Consider the following 19,308-nt stretch of genomic DNA (forward strand, 5'->3'; position numbering starts at 1 on the left):
GACACTGGGCTATAGCTGAACACACTGCCCTGTGTCTGGGTCCAACAGGCTCCCACCCTCGGGCAGGTGCAGAGAGCCATGCAGGAGGCTGTGGTCCTGGCTCCGTGCTGGAGCAATAAAATCAGCAGCTGCATCCTCTGGCTGGAATGTTCCTCAGGCTCAGGGTCCCTTGCCCAGGTAAGTGGACACGGAAAGCCTGAGGCTCACTGACAAAACACCATCCAATATATCCAGGTAGGCATTCTCAGAATGATCCCCAGAAAGGCCAATGCAGTGAACAGGAGAAAGTTCTAGAAGAAAGGCGACCACTTACATTTAATGCCTGGGTGAACATGATCTTATTGCACACCAGGGGCACAGTGGTCACCATCACCATTGCCAGGAGCCGAGGCAAGGGGATGAACTCTCTGGTCTGAAAAACCCGGGAAATGTCCGGCTGGGCCTCATAGATCTATGAAAAAAGAGAACAGAGAATGAGCTAGTGCAGGTTACGTTTCAAACCTGAGGCTAACTGTAGGCACCCCACAGTGAAGCGGTTCCAATGAAAGGATTAGAGTGATAAAGGTCCAAGGCCTGCCAAGGAACAGGGTCCGGAAGATGAACCCCTAAATCTACTTGTTAGAGAAAAGTCAGGTCATGAGACTGTTTGTTACCAGGGCAATGCCCTTCAAAGCAGAGCACAGCGTGGCAGCCTGGGGAGCCCCTTAAAACCTCTGATGACAAATAAGTCACTGCTGGAGCTAACAACTGTATTACTCACCAGTTACTGCACTTGACAGACACGTGACAAATTATGTCATCTTTTAATACTTCATGACAACCCTTTGGGGTAGGGATATTTTACATTAAAATAAAAAACATTCATGGATGACAAAATTGGACCTCAATAAGGTTAAGTAATTTCCCCAGGGGCGCACAGCTAGAAAGCAGTGAAGCAAGGACTCGCACCCAGGCCTGCAAAGGCCATGAACTTGCCCGCTGCCCTTCCCTGGGAAGAGCAGCACCAGAGCACCTCCCCAAAAGGGTGGTGGCCACAGGCTACCTTCCCCCAAATGAGGGGCAAAATGCCTCCCTCTCATCCTAAGATACACGTGGGGACTACAGATACACACACCTGAGGAAAATGAGAGAAGACTTGAAAAAAACCTTGTTTTATAGATAACCCCATGCCCAGACAGGGCACAAGAAAACAATCCTAGATGTTTCACCATTAAGCAGGCCAAAAATCAGACCTTAACTGAGCCAGGCAGTACTGCCAAAGAATGTACAGTAGCTACGTCCGCTATGGTGGATGCAGGGAGGCTGACGTCTGTGACCAGAAGGACATTAACAGGGGAGCCTGGGTGGCTCGGCTAGTTAAGTGGCCGACTCTTGGTTTCGGCTCAGGGCATGATCTCAGGTTGTGGGATTGATCCCTGTAGTACTGGGCTCCTCGCTCAGCTGGGAGTTGGCTTGAGATTTTTCTCTCCTTCTGCCCCTCCCCCTGCTCACTCTTACTTTTTCTCTCTCAAATAAATAAATCTTAAAAAAAAAAAAAAAGGACATTAATACATAGCCACCTAGACAAACCATTGTTTCATAGCTTATTTCAAGTTGTTCTAAGTACTTAAAACAGTAGTCTTTAGAAACTATCCTACATTTCAGACATCTCACTAATTCCAGCCTAAATGTGCTAAAATTCATTAAGATCTCACTCTAAGCAAAATCTGGATGAAGGAGATGAATTCGGCTTAACAGATTCAAAAGACATCTACCTCTAAATTCAGCTCAGTGAAAAGCAGAATGTCCTCAGAGGATCAGGACACCAATGTGACATGATCTAAATTACCCCCTGAAGAATGGCTGAAGGAGTTCTCTCCATCCTGAAGTTCATGGGCACGTCACTCTCCCTCCCTAGCTGCCATCCCACAGCTCCTGACACTCTGCCCACCCCCTAACACATTCCAGAACAGCCAGGGTGTTACCTTGTTCAGCAGTTTGATGTTATTTGACCAAGTGGACTTCACTCTTGGAAGAAAGGAAAATGTGACTTCCTTGAAGTATTTGTTCAGTAAGTCCGGGCACACTTTGAGGATGTTCACCACGAGCTCGGCCACCAGCTCATCGTCTGCAGCAGTCTTCAAACCCAACAGGAAGTGCAGGAGGGTCAGATTCCCGCCTCTGTCAGAGAAAGAGAGGAGAGAAGGGTCTGCAGGGAATTTTCACAATGCGCTGAGAGCTCGGGGTAATAATGCAGCTCCTCGACACCGCCCTCAGTAAACACAGTTGAAAAGAAAAGTGACCGGCAAATTGCACCTGTGGCTCTCCCCTGTAACACAAAGTGGGGTGTTTTCATGGTCTGTGGGGCTCTCGCTCTCCAACAAAGGGCTTGAATTTCACTCCTCTATTTCTAAGCGGCTCAAAAAGTCTCTACTTTGACCTGTTCTCCATCTCTCCTTCCCTCCCTTGAGTTCCATTTGACATTCAGGAGGAGGAAGAAACCCACTCTGTCTCTACCCCATCCACCTACCAGTCTGCCCAGGAGTCAAGGCTAATGTAAAGAAAGGGCCAAACCCGCAAGGAGGAATCCACTCCCAGAATTTCCCCATGAGATTTTACTGACCTCTTTCCTCCAACTGCACATGAAAAGCAAGTATGTAAATAAATATATATATGTGAGCATTAAGTATAAAAACTACAGAGGATGGGTTTTTCTTTTAAAAAGATTTTTTTACATGAACTGCTCCTGAACTGCCCCACAGTCCACAGTGCCACAAAATTATTTCTAAAACGCAACAAAATGGCACAAAGTCTTGCCACTTATTCTATTTATTTCAAACTTCTAACTGCAAGAAGCTAATATAGGGAAAAAAAAATTACTGTATGAAAATATTAAAAACTTGTCCCAAAGTGGGCAGCTTTCAAAAGGATAAAATCATAAAAAGAACAATCAGGAGAACCTGTGGACATTAAAACTTGCAGATAAGAAGCATCTAGCCCAGGATCTATATAGGCAAACCCGTAGGACTCCGTGTTTACCCCCAGATCCTTCTAAGGAAGGATGACTTTTCATATCTGCCTGTCCCTGATCCAGAAAATCTGAGAATTTACCACAAGCATACCACGTTGATAGCTTCTGGGATCCTCACTGTTCTGTACCCCCTTGTAAATTGACCAAAACTAAGATGCAGTATGCAGCTTTACATATAATAAAATTTTTTTCAAAAACTGAATGAGTATAATTTTGATCAGAAATCTAAAAAGCTTAAAATTTGGGGGGTGCCTGGGTGGCTCAGTCATTAAGCGTCTGCCTTCGGCTCAGGTCATGATCCCAGGGTCCTGCTCAGCAGGGAGTCTGCTTCTCTCTCTCCCTCTGCCCAACCCCCCATGCTCGCATGTGTTCTCTCTCACTCTCAAATAAATAAAATCTTAAAAAAAAAAAAAGGCTTAAAATTCTTAATATGAAAATTTCATGAGCAAAATAGTTTGCGCCATCAAATGAACACAATGCTAAATCTACAAAGTGCACTACAAATACCACGCACATCCACATTATTTCAGTCAACAGTGTAATAAAATGAATGACATTTCTTCATACACAGTATGCAATGTGTGCCGGCCACTACTCTAGGCAGTTAGCACACTCGACCTCCCTCCGGGGTGGGTACCAATTTTGTTTCCATTTTACAGATGAGGCAAGAGAGGCAGAGAGAAGTACTTGTCGAGGTCTCAGAGCTGACTCCAGAATCTGTTCTCTTAACCTCCACACCAGGGGTTGGTAAACTATGGCCCACCCTCTGTCTTTATAAATAAAGCTTTATTGGAACACAGTCACACCCATTCGTTTATGTCCGTGGCACAGTTGAGCGGTCACGAAACAGACTCTATGACACACCAAGCCTAAATACTACCTGTCCCTTGGAGTTTACCAAGTCCCGCCTACACTAGAATGCCTCACTTTCAAACACCTGCTACGTGCCAGGCACTGTCCTCTGTTCTCATTGATTCTCGTCTCTCAGGTGATGAACAAGCAAATAAATAAATGTGCGAGGTGGTGATAAGTCACAGTCAAAAGCAAGAGCCAGGCAAGGGGGACAGTGACAGTGGAAGGGCTATTTCAGCAAAGGGCTGCCAGGGAAGGCCTCTCGGATGTGGTGACACATGCAGGGAGCCCTGAATGGACTGAGGACGCGAGCCTTACAACTACTGGGGAACCACACACTTTAATTTTCTCAAAGCTTTCCATCCACGTCCCCACAGACAAAATTCCCTTCCTCTCCCCTAAGGGCAAACATTTGCTTTTGCCCCTGGCTTCAAAAAACTGACATAAACCACAGCTTATTTGAACAGACCTACACCCACAAGTTGATTCAAACATGCTCATCAAATGATGATCTATTTTATGGGTCTTACTTAAGGGGAAAAACACATGTGTTTTAGGCATGGCGTTATATTAGACTATAAAAGTCTGCTGTTACTTTTAGCAGGCAAGTGAGCTGATTTTTGCTGATAAGAGAAAAACTACACTATCCCAAAACAAAGTTAAAAGAAAAAAATGATGTGGCAAGTTAATTCATAATAACCTCAGAATCAAAACAAATCACAAGGAGAGAGAAAAATTTCCACCATATTATCCTATCGTGAAGGGATCAGTCATCTCCTACCTGGGTGAAACTAAATCAAACCATCTATATCTTTATAATAAAATAATCAGAAATTAAAATATATATATATATAAGGCTACTCACAATGACCAGAAAATATACCTAACATTTTTACTAGCAACGGGGACAAAAAAGCAGGTTGATAAATCCAACAGTAGGCTATTTTGGTTATTAAAAACTAGTAACATGGATGTGTATTATAGTTACACCAAAAGAGAAAGTCTAAAAGAACATAATCTAAATCATCAGCTGTGGACTTCGTTTCCGCACTGATGAAATGTCCCCATAAACAAAATGTAAAAACATGAAACAAATTGTAAAAAACCAAACTGTGAAAATCTAGCTCATTAGCAGCTGTCTTTGAGGAGAAGAAGAACTATTTCACTGTTACGAGGATTCCCTGGGTTTAAATCTGAACTCTGCCACTCTGCCACTCATAGGCTGAGAGACCCGACCTCTCTGTGCCCATCACCCTCAGCCACTAAACCAGGATAACACTGGCTCCCACCTCAGGACTGCGTGGAGGCCCGCGAAGGGGCCCACCCTCTCTGGGAAGGCGGATGTACGACTTATCCTCAGACCCCGCCAACGGTCACAGTCTCGAGGGAAACCGTGGCACCTCGCTGGGTGAGACATCTCCTACTGGGTGTCTAAGTCCACTGCTGCCTGAGCCCTTTGCCCCGAGGACTCGTAATGAGCAGCCGCTCTTTGGGTCAACAAATGTTCATCCCTAAGATGAGGTAGGTAATGTCTAAAATAAAATTCCATTATTCCACAGATTTCCCCGGGAAGTCACGTACGTACGGGACGACTGCTGAGGAACCCGCGTGGGGTTCACGAGGGCGCTGCCTTACCTGCCGAGGGTGCCGAGAGATGCGTCATAAAAATTAATCCCGTGCTTGAGCGAACAGCACAGATCCATCAGGAAGGTGTGAACAAGCTCCCTCACCATGGTTTTCCCCGCATCCTCAGAAGCCTACGAGGGTTTTTAGAAATTCAACGAAAATCTCAAGTTCGTAAGCCTCAGTAACAACTACAGAGTAAAAACTGGACAATACCACGCACCCAATGACGACTCAGAGAACATTTGAAACACTTGGTATCTATCATTCAAAAAAACAAAGAATAGAAACACCAATCAAGATAAAAAAAAATACTCTCTTATACATGGACTCTAAATAAAGACATAATAAATTAGATAAACAACAAATTAAAACAACAAACAAGCTCATAGATACAGAGAACAGACTGGTGGTTGCCAGAGGTAGGGGTGGGGGGTGGTGATGAAAGAAATGGATGAACTGTTTTTGTTTTAGTTTAAATAAACTGAATTAAAAAAGAAAATATTTCTTTTTAACGCTGAACAGACCGAGAGTTGCTGGAACAAGAAATTACAGATAACTGGACATTTTATGTCATTTCTTATTGTTTCCAAGCACTTGGCAATGAGGGTTCTCATTCCATCTTTACAGCCGCCCTGTGCATCTGGCAGGACAGAAATGATTGCCCCACTGCACGTAAGAGCAAACTGTGGATGGCACAGCTGAGGTCCCCAGTGGGTTAGTGAGTGCAGAGCAGGCCAGTATCGGCAACCCCATTATTAAAGAGACTCTCTTTACAGCCTATATTTCAGTTACAAAATCATTTTTTTTAAGCTTCCCTTTGCTTTTGCGCTGTGATACTGTTAATGAATAAATAAATACAGTTGACCTCTGAACAACACAGGTTTGAACTGCACAGTTCTGCTTCTGTGGACTGTTAGCAATAGCACGGTCCTGTAAGTGTATTTTCTCTTATGATTTCCTTAATAACATTTACTTTTCTCCAGCTTACTCTATCGTAACCAGACAGGATATAATACAGCTAACATTCAAAATATGGGTGAATCGACTGTTTATGTTATGGGTAAGTCTGTCAGTCAACACTAGGCTATTAGTAGTTAAGTTTTTGGGGGGAGTCAGAAGCTGTACACGGATTTTTGACTGCACGGGGGTTGGCGCCCCTAGCCCTGCCTAATTCAGGGGTCAAATGAATTTGGTCTGTACCCCCGGTTCCTGGCAGAGATCTGCTAAAACCCCTGTACTTTCCTGAATGACAGGGATGAGATCAATATTCACACAGGGCTCCAAAATCCCCTGGACTGTCCTAGGTGACAGGAGCAGTTTTTATTCTAATGACGCAACTCTTAATGGGCTCCCGGACAGCTTCTGGCTGGACACCAGAACATAACCAGTGATGAGGGCATTACCTAACTCTCTGAATTTGAATGTCCTCACCTATAAAGTAGAACCATTAAAAAAAAAAAAAAAAAAAAGATTAAAAAATACTCTTAAGAGGGGCAAGTTTAAACTTGTATTTTTAAACAAGCTTAAGAATGACTTAATTTCTTGTGCTCTTTTGAATAAAATTCCACATTTGGGAGTGTTTTTATTAAGCCTCCGAGGCTCCCTGGTAATAGAGCTTACAAAACATGTTCAAAACAAGAGGACAGAGGCAAGTCACAGAGATAAAAGGAGGTAAAACACAGGGCTCTTGAGAGGTAAATTACTATAAAGTTCACAGGAAGTCTGAGCCTTCACTACTCTGGCCAAGTCCATGTTCAGAAACACCCTGAGGAAAATCAAAATGAGGAGGATTAAAAGGTACACTGGCCTTGGGTCAACTCGAGAGCAACCGGTCTAATTCAACACTTGAGGAACTATTACAGAATAAATTACACATGTCAGGAGGTGAGGAAATTGGTGTTTTCCTAGACACTTGGGATCCTGAAGTGAAACCAACAGGCCTTGAAATCCCAAAAACTGGTATGGAAAGAACGGAATGAAGGAAAAGAGGAGGTCAATGAGAGGAGGAAAAGAGCCTAGATCAACACCATACATCTACTGGGCAAGCCCCACTGGGAGAACCAGCATGTCACTCAGCTAAAGGGAGTAAGAGTTTTCTCTAAGAAAAAAAGTCTAATATCATAATACCTCAGAGATTAGGAAAAAAACCTTGTAAAGAAATAAAATTTGGAAGATCATATTTCATCTAAGCTGAGAATTAATAGAACCACAAGCCAAGAGAAACAGATCAAATGGGGGGAACTTTTTTTTTTTTAAGGCAAGTAGATTCCTCAGCCTCCAGCTGTGAGGACCACACGCTAACAGTGAGGTCAACTCAAACCCAACAGGACTGTACCTTGACATTTTCCAGGCTCACATCAACAATCCCATTCCAGCTGTAGAGAGCTGCTATGTGGTTCAGTAACTGCCCGGTAAAGAAACGCACCTTCTGGGTTTTGGTGATATTTTTATTGTGAACTACCTGAAAACAATAAAACAAATGAATTTCAAGGAATGCAATTTTTAAAAGTGTTTCTTGTATTTCGTCATTACAAAAATCATGTAGGCCTATGGCAAAATGTGTGACCAAAAAAAGGAAAAACATAAAAAAGAAAAGCAAAATTCAACAATCTTCGAGCAATCCTAGGGTGCGCACAGTTAGCATCCCAGTTCATTTCCTTTCAGCCCTCGCCCCGCAGCACATAATATGTACGTGTACGTACCGTTTGGTTTGGGCTTTTCACCTCTCTGAGATTATACTTAACAGTTTTCTGCCCACTTTTACTTATATAACATGAGCTTATCATGTTATCACATCAGTCATCATGTTAGCACATCATTAAAAACTCCTTTAGAAACTCATTTTGGAGGGCTGAGTATCACTCTAGCCCACGAGTGACCATAATTTATTTCACCATTCCCCGGGTGGGTACAAGTGGGCTGTTTCCCCTCTGGTTGTCATCAGCATCCTTGTACAGAGTCTCCCCTGCATTCCTGATTATAGGCTTGGAAACGGGGCACCATTTCTCAGTTCCCCCCAGACCCACTCCCAGAACCTCTGGGGATGTGGCCCAGGTGTATATGTTTCAAATTTGCTTCCTGGGTGGTTCTCAGGGAACCCCAACACCCCCAAGTCTAGAACATTTTTAAGACCTCTGACACATACTGCCAGACCTGCTCAAACACTTCCTCCAGAAAAGTACCCATTCAAAACATCTTTGCTAGCACTGAATATCACTGTTTTTAAAAGGTCAATGCTAACTTGACAGGCAAAAAAAACCCCCTGTATCTCATGACTTGTATTTACTTTAAATCAGGGTTTCTCAACCTCAGCACTACTGATACTTTGGGACAAATAACTGTCATAGGGGACTGTCTTGTGCATTGTAGGATGCTGAGCAGCATCCCTGGCCTCCACCCACTAGATGCCAGATGTATTTCTCCAGCTATGATAACCAAAAATGTTTCCAGACACTTCCGAATGTCCCACAGTGAGGGGCACAAAATCACTCCCAGCTGAGAACCACAGTTTTAAATATACTATGCGAATTAGCTATTTTTATGTGGACTGCCAGTTCATGGTTTTCACAGCTTTTTCTGCTGGGACAGTCACAAGATTTTTTCTAGCTGATCATTTAAGTTGCTTCTGTATGGAAGACAGCGATTCTTTCAGCCAATTCTAAAATTTCTACAAGATGCTTGCAAAAGGCAGAATATGCAAGGTAATTCAATATGACATTTTGCTAGGTGTGTAAATAAGAGCAGCTGTAATTTCCAGCTCACAATTAATCCAAAGGCTTCCCGTGAAATAGTGAGCCACAGCTTTTCTCCTGGTGTGACGATACGGCAGCCTTAAGAAAAGGTTTTCCGGGCGCCTGGGTGGCTCACTTGGTTAAGCGACTGCCTTCGGCTCAGGTCATGATCCTGGAGTCCCGGGATCGAGTCCCACGTCGGGCTCCCTGCTCGGCAGGGAGTCTGCCTCTCTCTCTGACCCTCCCCCCTCTCATGTTCTCTATCTCATTCTCTCTCTCAAATAAATAAATAAAATCTTTAAAAAAAAAAAAAAAAAAGAAAAGGTTTTCCATTTCCACCTACACAACAACCCGTGTGCCCTAAGCCATTACAGCTCTAGGGTCTTGTCAAACTCTGGAGAAGACCAACGACAGGAACACTGAGTAAAAACACATACCTTTGTTTTCAGCGTGGATAACAAAATATTGACAGTAGAAATCCTGTCTTCCTTTATGCCTGAGCTAAAAATGCAAGGAATAAATTCTGAAAGTAAAAGGTTCAAAGCATTAAACTCAAAAATATTTTGAACATGAGAACAGATGCGAGAACATTACTTCTTAAAATGGTACAGCACACAATGCCATTTTCTTCCCTCTTTTTTTTTTTTTTAAGGTTTGTCTTTTTTCAATTACACAAGTTCACAGTAGGATAACCACTTCATGACATAGGAAATTAATACCTAAAAGTAAAACAATGACAGAACCATTAAAAAAGTTCAGAAGTTTGGTTGTTTTACTTTCCTTTTCTCACATTAACTTAAATAAAAGTATGGTATGATCACAATTCTGCTAAATGTCTCTTTGCTTAGGCTTAGTTATATTTTAAATGATGGTCATCATTTTATTCACTGGTGGCAGAATTCGGGATGATCTGTTTGCTTTCTTTTCGTATTTTTGAATCCCCAAGGAATCAGCCACCACAGCTTGATGCCATATACTAATATACTGGTGATACTGGGAAGAAACATCAAGGCGATTACAATTTCACTTGCTCCATTGGTGCTCAGTGGGCACACTGACTTTCTACAAAAGCAAACTCATCCTCAAAAAAAAAAAATTGGAAAATACCAGACAAACCAAAAGAATGAAATCTGAAAGGATCCATGACTCCACTACCCAGAGGCTAACACTGTTAACATTTGGGCTGCTAGTTAACTGTTAACCTTCTGATATAGCCATATTCTGTTACATTTATCTTTTTATAAAATGGGATACTTGACAGTTTTACAACTGAGTTTATACCCAATCACACATTGTTTAAAAGGTTGATGTCAGGAAGTGTATTTCTACACCATTTTTAATAGCTGTACTCCGCCTTGTGATTAGTCCTCAGTTTGCACAATCAAGCCCTTGTTGGTGGACAGTCAGGAGTCGTCCAATTTTCAGCTAACGTGAAAAAATAGCCCCTAAGAAAACCTCTACTCACCTCCTTAATTCTTCCCTTAGGATAAATGACTAGACATGAAATGGCTGGATCAAACCTTTTTAAAGTTCTCACACAAATGGCCAAAATGCTTCGCCAAAACATGAACTGAAGTGCATCCCTGCCCCGTTAGCAGTGTCCATGAATAACCCCAAACCACTGTCCTTTAATAAAGGCCAGACAGCGGAGATGACCCAGGGGAGTTCCGCAGGACTCCTAGCCCTGGTAGGAGCTGGCCACAAGCAGGAAAGGCACACGACGAAGGGGTCTCCTCCACGGGGCTGCTTCCCCAGTGCCACATGGCTCCCCGCATGGACCAGGGCTGACGACATACAGGGTGACCAGCACCCACACCCTGTTCTTAAATGGTCCCTAGAAGTCATCTGGAGAGAGCTCAGGTCTCCCACCCTGGGGGAGGTGAGGGACGGGCTGGAGACCTGACCACACTGGGCCACACAGACACCACGCCGTTCCTCCAACAACTCCCAGACCTCCAGCAGGGACATGGAACAGCTCCCCACCTGCAGACAGGGCTCGATTCTGCGGGATCATACTGAACGACTACCATGTGCTAAGTGTGGTCTGGGCTGCCACTCTCTGTCTTACTGAAGCTCTTGATAAAATACAAGTGGCCCTAACAGCCTAAACTATGCCAAGCCTGGCTCTAGGGTGACAGCCACCAGAAGGTGGTCCAGTTGCCATTCTTTGAAGCTCTCCTCGTGATATTCTGGTAACATGTGGCAAAGCTATTGAAGGGATTAAACTTTATTTTTTTTTTATTTTTTTTAAAAGATTTTATTTATTTATTTGAGAGAGAGAATGAGATAGAGAGAGCATGAGAGGGGGGAGGGTCAGAGGGAGAAGCAGACTCCCTGCTGAGCAGGGAGCCCGATGCGGGACTCGATCCCGGGACTCCAGGATCATGACCTGAGCCGAAGGCAGTCGCTTAACCAACTGAGCCACCCAGGCGCCCTAAACTTTATTTTTTCAAACCCAATTACTAAAGGCCAGGTAGCCAGGGCTACGTATCTGTGTGGGTTCTGGAGCAGGAGTCTCTGAAGTCTGCATCCATCCTTTGTTAGGACATTGCTCAGCATTCCAGATAGCAGAGCAGGAATACCTCTGTTCATGCTGACTAGCCACCTCCAAACTGCACTGACCGAAGCTTCGCCACACATGCATCCTTCATGCTCGTGCATGCAGCGGCTGCAAAAGCTGTAGACTTTTTTCAACCTGGGAAAAATGCTTTGCGGGAGACTTTCCAAAAACCAATTGCAATCAGGCTTTGCTATGAGACAAAGGGGCGCACCTACCTTTCAACTCCAGCACTTGCGCTATCGTGCTGTCATCACTAGCGATCAGAAAGGAAAGCGCAAACTGGATGTAGGCCAGCCGGACATCGTGCACGCCCTGGGGGGTGAAGGAGACCGCGTGTCATTTGCGTATGCACACCCCGTCCCTCCCCACCGCCCGAAGCAGGGACTCCACGGCTCACGCGCCCCTCCCATCCCAGTGGCACCGAGGCCTTGGGGCTTGTGGTATCAGAAGGCTCAGAGTCTAAAACCTGCAGTCATCTTTCTGTGAGAACATGGGGTTTTTTTCTTTGCTCTTTTCCCTCCATCTTCTGCTCTTTTCTTTCTCTTTCAAGCTGTTTCTAAACACAAAAGTATGGAGCGCCTGGGTGGCTCAGTCGGTTAAGCGTCTGACTCTTGGTCTGCACTCAGGTCATGATCTCAGGGTCACACTGGGCTCTGCACTGGGCGTGGAGCCTGCTTAAGATTCTCTCCCCCCTCTGCCCCTCCCCCTTCTCCCTCTCTAAAAAAAGACAAATGTCAAGAAATGGGCCAAAAGTAAAGAAAAAAATTACCAACATGTCTCTCTGAAATACCGATTTTCATCCACTATGCTTAAAAGCGACAGCATAATGGCTCACTGCTTAATAAACACAGAAGTATGGGTAAAGTACAGTTGTGTCCCCTTCTGCCATCATACATAACCATTTGTGGTTTACGGACCACTTTGGTATAGAGCAGAGGATTCTCTGCCCATCCAGATCCCATCTGCTTCACTTGCCAGTGAAATCATACACATGTTTTTGAAAATCCAGAAAATCCAGAGCCAATGGAAAGACCAGTGCTGCTTTTGTTGACACCAAAGAGGTGATGTCTGGGTTTTATTAGGTATTATAAATTCACACCAGACACCAAAGCCCAGATGCTGCCATATTACAAACCCAGCATGGCCTTCCCGGACTGCCATCTATGGGGTCCTGCAGGATGCGGCCACGATCCAGGACAGTGGGCATCCTCAAGGAGGGCCCACCGGCTATGACCAGTCACCAACACCTCAGGGGAAGTGGTGGGGGCCATGTGATCAATTTCCCTCCCAGTAATTTTCACACCCCGGTGGCCGGTCATGTGCACGGCTCATCGGCTACACCAGCACTCCACTGCTTCAACTGTACTCTCCTCCCTACTTTAGTTATTCCAAAGATACCTTAATTTGCTGCCAAGAACTAAGTTAGTACCATGGAGAATTATTGCCCTGGATGCCTGGAAAAGATTAAGAAGTCAGCCTTCCAGATAGTTCCATTCCATTTAGTAGTGGCAGTGTGGTGGTGGTGGTGAGGAGGAGGAGGAGGGGGAGATCAATGTCATTTATTGAGCACTTACTATATGTCAGACACCAAGTCAAAGGCTGCACATCGGGGCTTCATTTACTCCTTATAACAACTTGAAGTGGAGATGCCTTCTACACCCATTTTACAGATGAGGAAAAAGAGGTTTTAAAAACTCATTCAAGGTCACACAGCTACTAAGTGAGTATGTCCTAGAATTACAAAGTACGAAATAACTGTACAAACATACTGCTGCATGTGTGACTTTATGTCTGACTTTAGAGAAGTGTTTTCTTCTCAGAGCTTCCAGGCATTTTTATTTCGCTTGTTCTCAAGATGCAAGGACCAAACTTGGAACCATTTAGGCCTCTACATGAGTATTTAATTAATTGTCTTGTTTTATTGGGTATATGTTTCTCAGGGAGAAGAGAAAGGCCACCTGACCCACGCTCTGCAACATCTGGATGGAGGCCTTGCACACTGACTGTATTCAAGGGTCTACACCTCCATCCATGCCCCACAGCAGTTCAGCAAAACCTTATCAGACCAATGCTGGTTTATTCCAAAAACACTAAGAGCTCAAAACTATCCTCCCCATTCTGGGGACTACTCTGCAGACTTCCTCACAATATGGAATTTGGGTACAATGGTCACTAAAGTCTTGAAAATGAGCTGCATTTCCTCAGAGTACCAGCAATGTTTCAGTGCCTTTAAAACTCACCAATTCAATCTTGTTCAAACACCAATTATAGTCAAGATGCCATAATCTCAGGCCCAGGGAGGACACAAAGATGACTAAGATGTTGTCCCTGTCCTCAGGAAGCTTAAAGTAACCACTGCTCCCATGCTATGTAGATGCCTTCTCATTGAAAGAAACATGTCAACTAATTCAAGCAGTTAACTTGTTATCCTGATCTACGTATGCCTCGTGTTTCAAAAGAATGCTGGTACATTGCCAAAACTTGCCTGGTAAGACTAAATTAGGTTCTGTGCTTTGCTAGCTAGTTAGAAAGACTCTACGTACAGTTTTGGGGGGGGTTTGTCCACTTAAGTACTGGAATGCAGGTCCCGGTTATGTGCCATTCTAGATCTTTCCATCCTGCTTATACACAGCAGTTGGGACTAGATCCCCTCAAGGTCTCCCCAGCAACGAATCCTGAACTGATATGGAATGTAGTCCTCACCTCCTGCTATCCATCTTGTATATCGCAGCCAACCCCAGATTTCAGGTTTCCGACACTGTGAACAAACCAAGACCCCCAAGACACAGCACCCGCCCCACTCCAAGCAGCCACGGCCACACCTCCTGCTCATCCTCCTGGCCAGACAGCTCCTCACTGTCCCCTGGGCCTCCGCCCTCCATCTCCAGCAAGCTCCATCAAAGGCAAGAGGGTCACATGCCTACTCCTCATTCCTACCCTGTGACTTCACAGTGCTATAATCCTAGGAAGAAAGCATCCTGAACTCTTTATGGCTTGTTCTGCAAAACACGGTCTAAAATAGACCAAAACATATTTAGTGAAACTGCTTTTTGGCAAACGATATGAACAGTGCTTTCTTTGGCTGGACGAAAGAGAACCATAATCCTCTCTCTTTATGAGGCTTTAACAATTCCCTCCAAAATGTTAAAACACACTTATTAAAAAAAAATAGATCTAGATATCCATCAGCTTCAATAACTAAATGGCATGAAAAAAAAGGTGGGGGGGTGGTGACAGAAAACTCTAACAACATGAAGAAATTTAACAGACCCACCAAACACAATATGTAGCCCCTGTTTGGATCCTGATTTGAACCATAAAGTGTAAAGACACTTCAGAGATAGTGGGAAAACCTTGAGACCAAACTGTGCATCGGTGATATTAAGAGTTATGAACAATATCATGTGCAGGGATGGTACTGTGGTTCTGTGTTTTACAAGGTCGCTTTCTGTTAGAGGTACACACTGAAATATGCATAAGGGAATATGGTTCACATGTGGGATCCGCTATACTCGATTGCCCCCAAACAAACCAAAAATGTGGCAGAGGGGACCATGTCTGCAGCTGGAGGACAGGTTCTCTGTGCTGCTATTTTTTAATGTCCCTAACGTTCCTGTATGGGAAAAAAATTTAATGCCTAAAAATCATTTCCCACAACAAAATATTTGAGGTACACCATAAAGTAAAAACACTTTCGTCTTGACAACAATTCCCACTTTACAGATCAAGGAGGTGTAAAATATAACTTGCCAAGAGGACCCTGAGGTGAGCAGCGCGCACACAGCCTGCAGCCGGGGCTCAGGCAGGGGAGCCTGTGTTGGGCCTTCCCTCCTTGTCTTGGTGGGTGGTCCGGGGTCCTGACATATTTTACTTACAGGACCGAGCTGGCTGAGGTCAAGAGAGAAATGGGAAGCGAATCTGATGGATAATCACTGGCAGGCTGACTGCCAAGGAAGACCAAAGAACCATGACATTTGCCCTAGTGTGCAAACAGCACGTAAATTCTTTTTATGAGAAACACATTTAAATGTCAGCAGCCATTACCCAATGAATGGAATTTGTTGACACATTCATAGTATGTAAATAACTCACGATAATAAAGAAGAGTATCCATGAGACAGTAAGACCTGGAATTTTTTCCTCAGAAGAACACCTTATTTGTCGTGCCAGGAAAACCCTCAACACTGGGCCAACCTCACAGAGCCAGAAAAGTTACCTGGTAATACTGTGATTAACCTCCAGTCTATTACCTGCCAGTGTGGAAACTCATGCATTTCCCTGAAGAGTGAGAGGACAGGGTGCAGGAGTAAATTATGCTCCCGTGCTTCTCCACCTCGGCAGACAGGTTGGTTAACTGTCCGTGTGCTGTTTGTGCTCGGGAAGGGGGCGTGGAGAAGGCAGCCCCGGCTGCTCCCGGCACGGCAGCGCCAGCAGGGAAGCCTGAGACAACCTACAGGTGGCCCACGGCACCTCTCTCCAGCTTCCGAGTCCTCCAACTTGTGCCTTCTTCTCAAGAACCTTTCTAAATCCAAGTGAAACTTCTAGAGCCACCCAGGAACTTTTTTTTAGTAACAGCTCTCCTGAAAACCATTCACACTTCCATTCTCTTTGGTACAATCCAGCACCTACTCATGACAAGACTTACTGATGGGAGACACGGGACACATTAAAAAGCCATAAATGGGGGCACCTGGGTGGCTCAGTCGTTAAGCGTCTATCTTTGGCTCAGGTCATGATCCCAGGATTCTGGGATCAAGCCCATCGGGCTCCCTGCTCCGTGGGAAGCCTGCTTCTCCCTCTCCCACTCTCCCTGCTTGTGTTCCCTCTCTTGCTGTGTCTCTCTCTGTCAAATAAATAAATAAAATCTTAAAAAAAAAAAAGCCATAAATGTCCTCTTTGATGATGTCACTGGTTTAAACTTCCAAAGGTTTTCTCCAAAGTGGACAGAATAGGAATAGGACTGGGATGCCCCACAGGGTCCACGCCACAAGGCACATAGAGATTATTTCCTTTACTCCGCGAAGACGCTCACAGGCCAAGCGCTGCAATGCTGGGCCCCCAGAGAAACTGTCCTCAGATGTCCGTTGTTCAGGCTCTGCCACGCGTTTCCGCACACACTGGCCTTCTACTTCACCCACGTGAGCACCAAGGCCAGAGAAAGGACGACAAACAAACCACTATGGCCCTCCAAGGGAAAGGAAATACACAGGAAGTACGAAATGCTCAGAGCTCCTCACCTTGGAATCCCTCTTGGTCGCCAGGGTGTACAAGGTCTTTTTATTCAAATCAAAATGGCTGTAGACGTCCCTGGCGGCCTCAGGACCCTGGGTCACCATGGCGGCCATCAGGTTCAGACAGGCTCGGGCCATCCTGCACAAGGACGAGAAAATCAGGCATGTCAGGAACAGCTGAAGCACAGAGCCAGCTGCACTCCTGGTTGTGTAGTCTGCTATCCCCCAGCCAGAAAAAGGAAGGAAAGAGACATGCAGACATACTTTAAAACAAAAACAAAAAAACACAACTTAACAAAATCTCCAAATAAAGCTTAAAAACTGAGTCTGAAAAGGCTCCAAGAATACAAAATATGATACAAAGAGGATGGCAGTTTCTCTCTCCAGTAAATTGCCCTGTACCCGGGGGACCCGCAGCTCATCCCCCACAGAGGCAGGGTGCAGGGGAAGACTTCTGCACAGTGTGCATCTCCAGGAGCAAGCTCTTAGCTGCCTTTCCTTTCCACAGCCACCCGGAATCTGTGGTTTACTGCGCACCCACCACACTCCAGGCACCATTCTAGGTGGAGGAAGACTGCACCTTCCAGAATAGTCAAGGCCCCCACCTGTGTGCACCTTGCATTCTAGCGGAGGGAAGCAGTCAGCGAACTGACATGGAATATTATGTCAAATGTCAAGCTACACAAACAGATCTACAAACAGATACTTCTGTCCACAAGCTAATGGACAGAAAGTGACAGTGGATGGGGGGTGGTGAAACAAGGCCTCCCGGGGATGACACTTCCGCGCCACGAAGTCCTGAAGCAGAGAGGGAGGGAGCGAGAGCCGATCATGAAGAGCCACTGGGGCAGAAGGACGGGCAATGGAAAGGATGTCTGCAGTCAAAGGTTCCCACGACAGTAAGAACAGCAGGGCAGGAGTGAGAAGGACGCACGGTAGGAGTCGGTGACAGCGAGGAGCTGGTCAACAGGGGTGGCAGGGGCAGAGCCACAGCCCTGATGGCCTTGGAAACCGCTCAGCTCTGCTTTGAGTGGAGGGAAGGTCAAGTGCACTCACGGACAGCTGAATGCAGACCGAGCCCACGGCTAGTCCTGCCACAGAAGGGCAACTTACCTGTAGCCCGAGGCATACAGGGACTCACAGATGAGCTTCATGTGATTATTCATTAGCTTTTTCACAATGTTGGTCCCCACAACATGAAAATGGGAAAGATCGCTTGCTGTCCGCAATAGAATAGCCTCGAAAACTTGAAATATTAATAGCATCTGCAAAGACAGAATTGAAATGCTTACAAATCGGCTCATTTGTTTTTTTCCCTCTGTACATGTTCCTTTTGTCTTAGCCACAGTCACTTTAAAACCTTCAACAGATCCTGAGCCAAAGGCAGGAAGGTGACAGCTTGGCAGGTGGCTCCGCAGACCCCAGGCTCTGGAATTAGTCTTGCTCCCATAGTCCAGCTAAACAGAGACTTGCTTGGGTGCCTGGGTGGCTCAGTCGTTAAGCATCTGCCTTCGGCTCAGGTCATGATCCCAAGGTCCTGGGATCGAGCCCCGCACTGGGCTCCCTGCTCCATGGGAAGCCTGCTTCTCCCTCTCCCCCTCCCCTTGCTTATGTTCCCTCTCTCGCTGTGTTTCTGTCAAATGTATAAATAAAATCTTTAATAATAAAAATAAATAAATAAATAAATAGAGGCTTGCTTGCTTACAATTACACAAAATGAAATGAAAAATTTCTACTCATGACCAGGCCTCACTGCTTTGGGGATATTCGGGTCTACAGCCTTACAGCAATAACCCTGAGATCTCAAGAGGTTCATAAATATACCAAATTTTGAACCTCTTTGGAACCAGAAAACCACAGTCAACTCAGTATGTGTCTGCAACCACGACACGTGGTTTCTACCTATTTCCTTTTTGTTAAAACAAACCACGTCAAGGGGTGCCTGGCCAGCTCCGTCGGTAGAGCGTGCGACTCCTGATCTTGGGCTATAAGTTCGAGGCCCAGGTTGGGTTCAGAGATTACTTAAAAGCAACCCATGTCAAAACCAAGTGCATTTACTACTGCGTATGTACCCCAAAGATACAAATGTAGGGATCCGAAGGTGTACGTGCACCCCGATGTTTATAGCAGCAATGTCCACAATAGCAAACTGTGGAAAGAGCCAAGATGTCCATCAACAGATGAATGGATAAAGAAGTTGTGCTATATATATATATATATACACACACACATATATACACAAGGGAATATTATGCAGCCATCAAAAGGAATGAAATCTTGCCATCTGCAATGATGTGG

At 45.0% G+C, this 19,308-nt stretch overlaps 1 protein-coding gene across 1 annotated transcript in view; it reads right to left on the bottom strand.

Annotated features, from left to right (window-relative positions):
* The window catches only part of URB1 (URB1 ribosome biogenesis factor), a 56,540-nt gene extending 38,234 nt beyond the window's left edge, over positions 1-18,306 (bottom strand). The window contains 8 exon segments of the mRNA XM_081803047.1: positions 254-451; positions 1,965-2,160; positions 5,498-5,619; positions 7,824-7,949; positions 9,657-9,742; positions 11,995-12,091; positions 17,017-17,149; positions 18,124-18,306. Of these exon segments, the coding sequence (XP_081659173.1) occupies positions 254-451; positions 1,965-2,160; positions 5,498-5,619; positions 7,824-7,949; positions 9,657-9,742; positions 11,995-12,091; positions 17,017-17,149; positions 18,124-18,275 (1,110 nt within the window). The 5' untranslated portion in view covers positions 18,276-18,306.
* Positions 18,307-19,308: the final 1,002 nt, after the last annotated feature.

This window comes from Leptonychotes weddellii, chromosome 1 (assembly GCF_054177405.1).
Source record: "Leptonychotes weddellii isolate Sample4059 chromosome 1, ASM5417740v2, whole genome shotgun sequence".
NCBI lineage: Eukaryota > Metazoa > Chordata > Mammalia > Carnivora > Phocidae > Leptonychotes > Leptonychotes weddellii.